General features: G+C 24.6%; 1 protein-coding gene across 2 annotated transcripts in view; it reads right to left on the bottom strand.

Moving 5' to 3' along the window:
- Positions 1 to 2,853: 2,853 nt before the first annotated feature.
- Positions 2,854 to 12,991, bottom strand: part of LOC142327137 (uncharacterized) — a 599,916-nt gene continuing 589,778 nt past the window's right edge. The window contains exon 5 of one of the 2 annotated variants that reach the window (XM_075370041.1): positions 2,854 to 3,137. In XM_075370041.1, coding sequence (XP_075226156.1) covers positions 2,869 to 3,137 — 269 coding nt within the window. In that variant the 3' untranslated portion in view covers positions 2,854 to 2,868. Of the gene's footprint in view, positions 3,138 to 8,040; positions 8,304 to 12,991 lie in introns of those variants that run through there. The other variant, XM_075370047.1, reaches the window with a different exon arrangement.

Below are 12,991 nucleotides of genomic sequence, written 5' to 3'. Positions count from 1 at the left end.
GTTCTTGAAAAGGACATCCACTTTGGGAAAGAAATTTACCCAATTAAACAATTCTTTGGTAAATATAATATAAAAATGGCTATAAATATAAATAATACACTAAAAAATATGTTTATAGCAACATAGACGAAAAAGATATACACAACTGTAATGATATATACAAAATAAAATGTAAATGCAATGCAGCCACTTTTTTGTATGTTGATACATTGGACAAATGAGAAGAAAATTAAAATTAAAATATAACAAACACATGAGATCTTTTAAAAATAAAAATCAAGATTCTAATTATGGAACGCATTTAATAAAAGGACATAATCCAATGTAAATGGAAAAATTAATGAAATTAATTAACAAATATTTTCAAGGAAGAAAATGAACATTTTAGAAAATATAGAAACCTTTAAATTAAAAAGTAACAATAAAGCGATAATAAATGAACAGATTAACAATCAAGCGGATGTCCCCTTTTCAAGAAACTCAATTTACTGAAAATAGGAAACAGATAAATAAGATTAAAAGATAAGTATAACCATTAATAACAAATAAACAAGAAGGTCTGATAAGCCATGATGTCAAATATACGGAGGGGGTGTTGAATAAATGCTAATAAAGAATAACAGAAATTTAAAAGTACCAATACAATAAGTTGACAATGGAGTAGTTCTGAAATGCATCAAAAAGTGATAAAAGAATGAAACTAAAAAAGGTAAGTAGTAATCAACATAAAAATATAGTGATCTTAGCAAAAAAGATAATACTAATTATTATTTAACAACAACAATCTTAAACTACATTTTCAGAAGTTTTAGAAAGGAAAACTTAAAAGATTAGCAGTATTCATTTTTTTTAGCCTCCGAGACCACCTCGGAGTTTACCACCTGAGTTTACATTAGAGGATGAAATGAAATGATAACTTTGTAGTGTGTGAAAATGCCATGCCTGATCGGGATTTAAACCCAGGACCGCTGGATGAAAGGAACATTAGTAGAACTAACTTAAAGTACAATATTATAAAGAAAACTAAATGAAAAAGTAAAAGGTGAGAATATTCTGTACACCAGTTTTAACAGAATCTGATCGGAAAACATGGAATGTATATGTATGAGAATAAAATGTGTAGGAAAATAAACACATCATTCTCTCCCTAATCACTCTCTGAGCATAAACACTGGTTAACTGGTTAACTGAGCATAAACACTGGTATATTTGGTTCATAAGTTAATAAATACAAAACAAATCTACAAATGTTAAAACAATGTATTATAATATAAATATTAAACAGGAATTATGATGTAAAAAGAAGAAAAGAAACCAACAATATTTCTTATAGTTTATTTACAGAATGTGTTGTAAAGAAACATGATTTACATATTTGCAGATTACAACCTAAACAAATTGTGAACACCTTTCTACATTTATGTTGAGCATATTCACGACCGTACATTTCAGCTAAATTTTTATAACACAATCTACATCTTTTACGTTTCCCAGAATCCTGAAGACTGTGTTCTAATTCACTAACTGAGCCAAAAGTAATCGCAGACATATTTTCTTCTGGTACCTTTCCCATTGGTTTATTAAACCAAGTACTTCCTGCAAGTTATAAAAATACACAACATATATTAATAATAGAAATTAATAACAATGAGTACATTTCATATAAAATGTTCTATTTTTATATAAAATACTAAGAAATAATAAATATCATTTGATATTTATAATTCAATACTTACACCACAGCTACAGACTTTTTAACTGTTGAAGTAGAGAAGGTAATTATTTTAAATCTTATTTAGGTAACTGTTGTTTCATATGATCCATTAAGTAGTAAGTTAAAAGTAGGTGGAATCATATGCCAGGTACTATATGAGAATATTTTGAGCTTTCATTTCATAGAAAGACGGTTTTACTTAGATGAATTACTTTTATTTACAGAATTTTCCATATTTATTAATTTATAACTGACTTAAGTATCAATATTTACAAAGTTAATGTTTTACATTTCTACCATACTGTTATTTTTCTTTTTTAATTTCCATTCTATTAAAAACTATTGAATAAATCTAATGTGATCAATATATGACTTGTTTCCAAGTGTTTATCAGTACTAAAAATTTTCATGATTAAACATAAAAAAAAACTTTGGCAGTATGTGCAAGTTATTCTCAAAAAATTAAATGTATTTAAATTACTAGTTGAATTTTAACACTTTTAAAATAAAAATTAATTTTATTTTGTAGACAAATAATTTATTTTCCTATACATACTTATAAAATGACAAATTAATTGTTTTTAACGTTATTCTTTGAAATGTTTATAGCAAATTTCTATGCATAACACACATACCTACTTTTAATTTTTAATGGGGAATAATCATTTATTAATTATTAAAAATTTAATTTTTTTGAGTAAGTATTATTTAACTAATGAACTTTATCTAACCAGACTTTTATTACATTTAAATTAAGCCAAAAATTTTATTTAAATAAATTTTTAGATTCTCAAGAAATTACAAATAAGATTTATTAATGCAAACAAACATTTTGAAATCTTAAACTTAGCTTTTAGAAGTTTTAGACAAGATAATAGAAAACATTAGAAATTTAAAGTACAATATTCTAAAAATAAACTAAATGAAAAAAGTAAAAAGTGAGAATGTTCTGTACACCAGGTTTAACAAAATTTGATTAGAAAACATGAATGTGTAAGTAAGAGAGTAGTACGTGTACGAAAGCACACACATTATTCTCTCCCTAATTCCTCTCTCAGCACGAACACTGGTAAATTTGTAATTTTGTGTATTAGTGAATAAATATAAAACAGGAATTATGATATATAAAAAGAAGGAAAAATCAACAATATTTCTTACAGTTTATTTACAGAATGTGTGGCAAAGAAACATGATTTACATATTTGTAAATTACAACCTAAACAAATTGTAGACACCTTTCTACATTTATCTTGAGCATATTTACGACCATACACTTCAGATAAATGTTTATAACATAATCTACACCTTTTACGTTTCTCAGAATCGTGAAGACTGTGTTCCGATTTACTTAACAAGCCAACCGTAACCGCTGATATATTTTCTTCTGATATATTTTCCAACAATTTATTAAACCGAGTATTTCCTGCAAGTTATAAAAATACACAACATATATTAATAATAGAAATTAATAACAATGAGTATATTTCATATAAAATCCTAAAAAATAATAAATATCATTTGATATTTATAATTCAATACTTACATCACAGCTACAGACTTTTTAACTGTTGAAGCAGAGAAGATAATTATTTTAAATCTTATTTAGGTAATTGCTGTTTCATATGATCCATTAAGTAGTAAGTTGAAAGTGATGAGATGAGATGAGTTAGACAATCCATTGCAACTTGTGTAATTTTGAAAGTAGATGGAATCATATGCCCAGGTACTGTATTAGAATATTTTGAGCTTTCATTTCATATAAAAAACAGTTTTACTTAGATGGATTACTTTTATCTAAAGAGATTTCCATATTTATTAATTTATAACTGACCTTAAATATCAATAATTACAAAGTTAATATTTTAAATTGCTACCATACTGTTATTTTTCATCTTTAATTCCCAGTTTTTTAAAAAGTGTTTATTTAATTATTTTTAATAAAATGGATGAAAAAAATTAAACAGTTTCTTATTAATGAACAAATACAAGTTTAGTCTGATATTTCATTATTAATTAGTTGAACATTTTTGTGAAAAACAACTGTAAAAAAATTAACAAAGTTTACAATTTTATAAATTATTTTTTTTAGGGTAATATTGAGGAAACAATCCCTTCTGATACAATTACTAAAAACATTTGATAGGACCCAGAATAAACCAACAAAAAATTTGATTTTTAAAACAAAAGTTGATCTTATTTGCAATATTTTTACATAATAACTTTAAATGGAAAAAAAATGATGACTGATAAACTAAAACTCCTGGTAAAGTGTAATCTAGTTACTTTAAGAAATCAAAGCTAAAGTACGTTTCTTTAAATTTTACACTTTTAAATTATAATCTTTTAATATATTTTTTTAATATTATTAATCTTAATCATATATTGTATTGAATTCGGTATAATTATAGGACAAAAAGGCCAAATAGTATCTTCTTATTCTTCCTTTAGTTGTGAACCGCTTAACCTCTAATACAAAATATCCTTATATAAAAAAAACTACCTCAACTTATTTTCATACTTTTGATTAACACATTGATAGTTATAAATGAATTATTCATTTAAATCACTGAATGCTTACAGAATAGTAATAAGTAAGTGTGTAAAAACATTTACAGTATGGGTAACAATCGAATAATCGTCTAGAAAAAAATATTAAGTTTTTCCAGCTAATGGTTTGTTTTAGAATTTCTATAACTGCAGCTGTAAGAATAATAATATGCATTAACTTACAGTCAATTATTGAAATTATAATGTATAATTTACAACATTTTTATTATATGAACCATGCAGTGCAGTAATAGAATAAAACTCACAAACTGAAAGAAAGTTTCGGTTCTTCGAACACATTCAGTCTTGATTTTTAATAATAATTTACATTAACAATAAATAAAAAAGAAAGATTTTTTTAACCGGTAACTTCTGTGTACACATTAAAACAATTCAATTAAAAAATAACCTAACCTACCTGTTGATCTTTTTCAAATTTACAGATGACCAATATCATCCATCCAAAAATCTATTTTTTATAACACAAGAGTTATAAAATCATCATTTTTTTGTACGCAACATAATTAAAACTAAACACAGCCTAAAAGTCATAGGACATTTCTAAAGAAATTTAATTACTTCATCAGACATTTATTAATCTGATAATCACTTCGGCTGGTGTACGGGCTTGCAAGTTGGGTTCTACATTTTATATTTGATTCTTGACAAAGGAATTTTTCATCAAACATTTCAAAGCAACTAATTTTCTTTTTTAAAATATGGGTTTAGAAAGTCTCTGATCAAATAATCAAATAAAACAGAACAGATACTATTTATAGATTTTAAAAAGAATTTGTTTGTAATGGTAAACTGAACTGTTCATCGAATAAAAGCACACACTGGAAAATTAGTTTATTTTATACGTTCTGAAAAAATAATGCTGAGCCTAAAGAATTATAAAAAAATTAAACTCTATTCAAATATTCTGTAAGTTTTTCTTATTAGAAACAATACAGAATTATGATATTTGTTTCAAAATATTATAAATTTAAATCGAATATAAACTTTGACAATAACATAAAGGCAACATAGACTAAAATATATGTAACAATAACAGAACAACAATAACAGTTGTTTATTAACGAATAAACAATAATACAAAACTATTTAAAATATTAGAAGCATTGTTAGAAATTATTCACTCGTGGAAAAACTTTGAAGCTTTTTCTTATAATTAATTTTAAATACGAAAAAGAATATTTATCTATGTGCAAAAGTAAAATAAATTAATTATATTTTAAAACAACATCCAATAATAATATAATACTTTAAATAATAAAAAATTTGTAAACAAATCAAAATGAGATTCTGAGAATGAAAAGAATATTACATTGTTATAAATTTAGGCGGCGCATAAATAAATTCATACATTTCTTAACAAAAAAGTACTGTATTAAAAGATTTCACATACCTAAATAACTTTTAAATAATTTAAACGGTAAAACAAACAATATTTATTTGATTATTAGTAACAACTTATTAAAGTAAATAATAGTCATTTTTCTGAAACACTCATATATGGAAATAAGAAACTTACACTGTGGCCTTAAGATCTTGTAAATTGTTAATTTTTTTCTAAATAAATGTTTTTTCTCTTCAACTGATTACTATACACAAAATAATATTTAAAATTTTAAGTTCCACTTAAAATTTAGAATGTCCAAATGATTCATCAAGATAATTTAAAATCTTTATAGAATAAATACCAAAATATAAAAACAAATAATATAACAGGTTATTTTCACTAATTAATTAATATTATCAGTGTTCTTCATGACTTCTTTTCTGTAAATTTTTTTACACAAATAGTTTTGGGTTTAACAATTAAATTTTAGGTAACTCTTAAGAACATATTATAATAAGTAAAGGCATACCTTATAGTACTTCTAAATCCTACTTCTAATGTAGTATTATTAATTACAAAAGCAGTTTACACTTTTGCTGTATAGTAGCATTCACCAAATGACTACACAGTCAGGCAATAGTTATTTGATCACCCGTAACTTTGCTCTTGGGGAAAAAGCAATTTTTTGTTTCTTAGTGGGAGGTATCTTTAAAGATACAAAAACATTAGGGATAAAGACAAAAACATTTGGTCAGTAACATGCATCTCCTGTGTTAAGATCATGTTAAAAATTTACTGATCTCCCAGTATCATTAAAATACTTTAAATATGGGAAGGACTACCGATGAACCGATCCAGGAAAATTACTATCTGTTCAGTAACTGTAAAATCACCTTATTGGACACAAACTGAACTACAGGAAAAGCATTTTAATTTCAACAATTAAAATACAACTTAACTGTAATAGTATTGCAATTGTTTAATACTAATTATTTTCTTTGTAAAGTAATACAAATAATCTGAATTCTATTCAGTAACTTTATTATCATAAAAAAACTTATAACAAAAAAAAAATTTTGAGATTGTTAATTATATTTACAACACAGGCTTAATGTATTGTAAAATTAGAATTAAAGGTTTTTAACTTCAAAATGTTTTCTTGTTTAAACATTAAAAAACATCTACAACTATGTTTAAATCTTAGAAAAAAGTATCATAATCAATCATTTTTTTTTAAATTTCATTGACAATAGCTAATTTAAAATTCACTTGCAAAGACCATAATGAATAAACAAAGTAATTAAAAAAAAAAGTACATTGTATTTATGTCTCCTGGCATAAAGAATGTGTTTTAAAGACAGAATAACAATTTATTGAAAAGCAATAAATGTTTGATATACAAACCTGCATAACAATCAACAAACATTCTAAGCCATTTAAACAAAATTGTTAGCATTTGTGATAAAAATATTTACATGACTGGTGGGTTAATGATTCATATCCTTCAAGTTACAGAAGACAGTGAGTACAAAAAAAGGAATTACATTGCTAACATTTTATCACAAAATTTAACCTAATACTCATATTTTATTGTAAAACAACCTTATTTATAGCTACTAACACATAACATTTACATTAGGTAATGTATGTTACCCACCGGTTGATCTAGTGGTGAACGCGTCTTTGCAAATCAGCCGATTTGGAAGTCGAGAGTTACAGCGTTCAAGTCCTAGTAAAGGCAGTTACTTTTATATGGATTTGAATACTAGATCGTGGATACTGATGTTCTTTGGTGGTTGGGTAACCACACATCTCAGAAATGGATGACTGTACAAGACTACACTTCATTTACACTCATACATATCCTCATTCATCCTCTGAAATAATACCTGATTGTAATTCATGGAGACTAAACATGAAAAAGGAAGATGACGCATGTTATCCCAAATAAAAAAATAATATCCATGAACAAAAAAGGTAAGGCCCCAAATAGAAAAATTGAGAATAATAAACCATGAGTACTGAATTCGTAAATAATACGAATCTGGAATAAAAAGTTGTAATGATTTTGTTCAGTTTCTTAACATCAAAAACCAATGTTTGTTCCTAATATAAGTTATTCAGTTGATAATTATTCAATCATTATTTAAGTTTTTTTTTAATGAAAATGTATTTGCTTCAGTTATATAAAATTGTAAGTATAAGTAAAGTTAATTTTTTATGGTGATGAAGAAATGTATAGTGATAACCTTTACCTTTATTACGGCTGTGTTAAAAAAAAAGAATTTTTAACAAGTTTGACACGTCCCTTTTAAAAAGTTACATAATGGCAGTTTATTTTTAATCTTTGTTTCAATAAAATCAACCATCTCTTTAAATACAAAATTAATAATTTACAGTAATTTATGAAGATATAACTAATTAATGAAATATAACTTACAAAAAAAAATCACATAATTTCATAAATTTTATGTACAGCTGCTAAATGTGATCTCATGTTAACAGACTGATAAAACAATTTCATACACTGAGGGCACTGATATTTAGGTTTAAGTCCACAATAATAACGTTTATGGCTTTTGAGGCCATCATAAGTTTTATAAACTTTTCCACATTTATTACACTGATTTACTTTTGTAGCTGGAACTACTGTACACATTTCTTCAAACAAAAGTTGGTGATTTGGAACAATACTTCCTGAAATAATAAAGTAAAACATAATATGTTACTTGTGTACAGATTACAATAATAATGTTAACAAAAAATTAGTTAAAAATATTCCTAAAGAGAAATTATTGATAAAATTTATTTAAACTTTTTTTTCAATAGAAAAGCACTATAAAGGCATATGAGAATTATTACTACATTAGTTATCTGCAATTTTGTGTCCAGCAACTGAACAAAGCAAACATAATAAAAAAAATAATATAATAAATACCATCAGAAAGTAATGACAAAACATTAAAAAAAAAAAAAAGAAAGAATGTAAAGAAAAAAGAATCCTATGCAAGGTAAAAACTACCCTTTTAGGTAGATTTCATAAGAAAGCTATCTATTGTAATGGGTATCACGTTTCAAATTCCAGAAAATTTTAATATATCTTCGCATTTCACATCCCCAGACCCCAAAACCACCATCAGTTCAAACGTTTATATACACATTTATATATATATATTTCACTTTCTTGTGGCCACAAGAACTTCTGTAATTTTGCACCAATTACTTTCAAATTGATACATAAAATATAACGACCCAAAATCTCGGTCGAATTCATTAATGGGCAAAACTGGACCATGGGGATGGAAATGGGGGCTTTTTCAAAAAAAATATCACTATAACTTTCTTATTAAATAAAATATCGAATTCATTTAAAGTTCCTACTATTCTTTGGATAAGAGCCTAAAATTTATCTAAGTAAAGTTTTTTGATACCACCAACCATTGGCCCAAGGAGTGAAAAAAATGGGTTTTTGAAGACAAAAAAAATCACACTGTGCCTTAATAGGCACAGTATCGATTCAGTTTAAAGTGGTCGTTAGTCGTCTAAACATTACCTAAAATTTTTGTTTGAAACAATTTTTGATATGACCAACCACTATGGCAAGGGATGACCCAAAATGTTGCAGGAATTTTAAGAGGATGGGGTTTGTTGTATGCTAAGTATGTGAAACTTTTTTCAGATGCAATCGTATTGAGTAAATTTGAACTTTTTCTTAACTTTAAGGTGGAAATATTTTTATCCCCTACTTAGCACCCATGAAATTTACCTCTGCCTTCTGGCATGTAGAAAGGGATTTTTTTTTATAGAGTGAAACAGTGGTTAGCTTAAAACATAAATGAATTAACAAAGCATCAGAAAATTTTTTAGTAAAATGAAGTTTTTAACCATAACATTTGGAAATACAGTCAACAAAGGAAATTTGTTAAATAATGGTAATTACAGCATTCCGTAAAATATAGTAAATACACTTGTTTTTATTTCTATAATCGATTAAGTTTTTTACAGTGTTGTGTTAATACCACAAATCTAAATGCTACTGATCATGGTTAACAGCAGATGATTTTTTTATTAAACTGTTAAGTAATTTTATAAAATAAATTAGTATAAAAAAGACAAGCAGGACTTTGAGCAAGAAAAAATGATGGCACCAAAAAAACATAGATATATAAAATAAAATCATTTAAGACATATTATTTAGAAATTGTAGCCCAGAAAATAAATTTTTTACCTCACATCAATTCAGTTAGTATATGAGAACAAACTAAACAATCAGTTAATTTTTTTTTTTTTTTAATATTAAAGTTAATTTAAAAAAAGCTAACTTCAAAAAGTGTAGAAAAAACATATTTCAATTTTTCATTCAATTTTAACTATTTGAAATTTGCAACAGTTCAAACTCTGAAATGGCAATCACTATACTTAAAATTTTTTGAAAATTCAAATAATTCATCAACTGGAATGAAGTAAATTTAAAACGTCACACATCTACTTTCATAAACACTGTTGCCAACTTCTACCACCCATTATGTCTTTCATTAAAATATTATCGTCAATTGCGATCTTAAAACATCACCTTCAAAAATTATCTGGTAGTTCATCATTTCATACTTAGTTTAAATTTATAAATATAATATTTTTCAAGTATATTCTTTTTTTATTTTTATTACAAATTTTCAAAATTTCAAAATTATTTTTATAATTTGTAATACTAAGAAATAGTTGGCCACATTAGACACATCTCTCTGTTTCTGTAGGCATTGTAATGTTCCGTAAATTTTTTTTTAACAGATGTTAGTATTACAAATATAAATTTTATTAGATTGATTACATTTAATTTTATACATTCCCCTTTAGTCCTCTCCATTATCTTTATTACTGTTATTCCTTAAATATTTTATAATATGGTTATTTGGTTTGTATGATTTTTAATTTATTTTTATCATATATATTAAGTAATTTTTTTCCAGTAATGGCAGCGGAGTTGTGTTATTACAGATTTTGTGGTTAGTGTGTAGGTTTACAAAATTTTTTAATTTATATTTATTTGTTTGATGTAATTGTAGAATTTTATACTGACTGATGATGAAGTGTCCTGCAAAAGTTGACTGCTTTATTAATTTTTTCAGGTTTTTCTGTTTCTGTATTTTGGTGGTTGTTAGTTTTTAAATTTAATTAGCACTGTGGTCAATATGTTGATGAATTGTTTGAATTTTCAAAAACCACTACAAACTCACTCTATATTCAAATTCTATAAATTGCATCTGAAACTTTTTTAAATTAATACACAAAATTGAATTTAATAAGATGTGTTTATAAATCCTAAATATGTAATTATTAACATAAAAACCCATAATAATTATTTACCTATTAAAAAGATAAAAGAATTATGTGAAAAACTGAGAATAAAACAAGAAATTAAACAAGCTCATAACATAAGGATAAGATTTTTTGTTAATAATACAATATAATCATTACATTTACAAAATCTTAAAGAGTTGGGATTCACAGTTTACACGTATATAAGAGATTGAATTGATTTTGAAAAAGGAATTAAATAAAACTTTTGATAAAAAATAAATCACTTAAGAAATTATAACAAGTACCACAATGCAATTCAAAATTTATATCATACAATAAACCTAATTCTCATAACAGTAATTTCAACAGATATCAAAAACAAGAAACAGGATTAAATAATAATTTTAAAAACTTTACTAATATATTTTTTGGTAATAAAGAAAAATTAATAATTAAAACGCTTTGAAATTTAAACAAGTGTAACATAATAATATAATTAAAAATATCACAATTGAAACAGAATGTAATATTGAAAGAATAGGTATTTTGAATAAGAAATATAATTAGCCATAATATAAAAAAACAGAATATAATTAATAAACAAATGATAACAAATTTGAGGTTATGAAAACAAAAAATAAGCTTAAAGATAATGATCTAATATTATAAAAATCAGGCGAAGAAGGCTGATACACCAATTATGTATAAAAATAAATATTAAGAACTGACTGATAATCGCATTAAAGAAAATGATTTTAAAGTAATAAAAGAACTGACAAACAAATATTTAAAAACTATAAAGGATTTAATACCTAAATGTAATCCAGTATTTAGTTATGATATTAAATTAGGCTATTGCTCAAGATTATATCCATATGTATCATCATCCTCAAAACTTACTGCATTATCAAATTTATAAAAAATAAATAATCCTATACGACCTGTTAATAAATTTTAAAACAAAACTTGCATATTTTATAGCTAAAATTCTTAGAATAAAAATGAATCTTAAATATAACATAGTGTAAAAAATGGTTACAAGTCATAAATAAGTTAAATTATATTAAACTAACTCTAACACTTAAATGGTAAGTTATGATACCACGAACATGTACCCTAATGTACCAGTTGATAAAGCAATATGAATAATAGAAAATAATTTAAAGGAAACCCCAGAAAATATACTAATACACTGATCACCATTTAAGCAATATTTGTCTTCAAACTTATTTTGAATACTAACAATTTTTATTCAGAAACAGAAGGATTACCAGTGGGATCACCTAAATCTGCAATTATATCTGAAACTTTTATATAAAATGTTTTAATTATTATTATGGTTCATGGTATATTGAGTACACACCAAGTACTATTATGGATAAGATACGGAGAAGATATTTTGGTCATATGTAATCCAGTTATAAATAATGAACATTTGATCATTTTAAATAAATTTAACAATTATAATGAAAATTAAAAATTTAATGTAAAATGGAAAATACATTTATTTGATATTGAAATTGAAATAAATATAAACAATATTACAGAAACATCATTTTATAGAAAACCGACAACAAATAGTATTATAATACATTTAAATTGTAATCACCCATGGTCATAAAAAATTAATACATACAAAAACCTGATTTTTAGAGCTGTATACATTACAACAAAAAAAAAAACAATGAAAATAAACTCAAAAAAGAGATATACAAAATAAAACAAACAGCAGTTTTTAATGCTCTTCATGATAAAATTATAGAAAAAGTCTTATAAAAAGACAGTATAAAGTACCATACAAAAAAGGATAGGTTTACAAAATTATAACAAGAAAATAATACACAGATTAGTAATAATTTTTTTAGAATACAATTTAAAAATAAAATAAAAGAAAAAATTACAAAAGGTTTTTGATAAAAATAATTGTAAAAAAGCCTATAAAACAAATAAGCATATTATAAAATATTTATGGAATAACAATAATAAAGATAATGGAGGACAACTTAAGGGGAAATATAAAATTAAATGTAATGAATGTAATAAAAATCTATATTTGTAAAACTAACAATCTCTTAAAGAAAGGTTTA

This window comes from Lycorma delicatula, chromosome 6, assembly GCF_047948215.1.
Source record: "Lycorma delicatula isolate Av1 chromosome 6, ASM4794821v1, whole genome shotgun sequence".
Lineage (NCBI taxonomy): Eukaryota > Metazoa > Arthropoda > Insecta > Hemiptera > Fulgoridae > Lycorma > Lycorma delicatula.
This window is presented reverse-complemented; position numbering and strand designations above follow the sequence as displayed.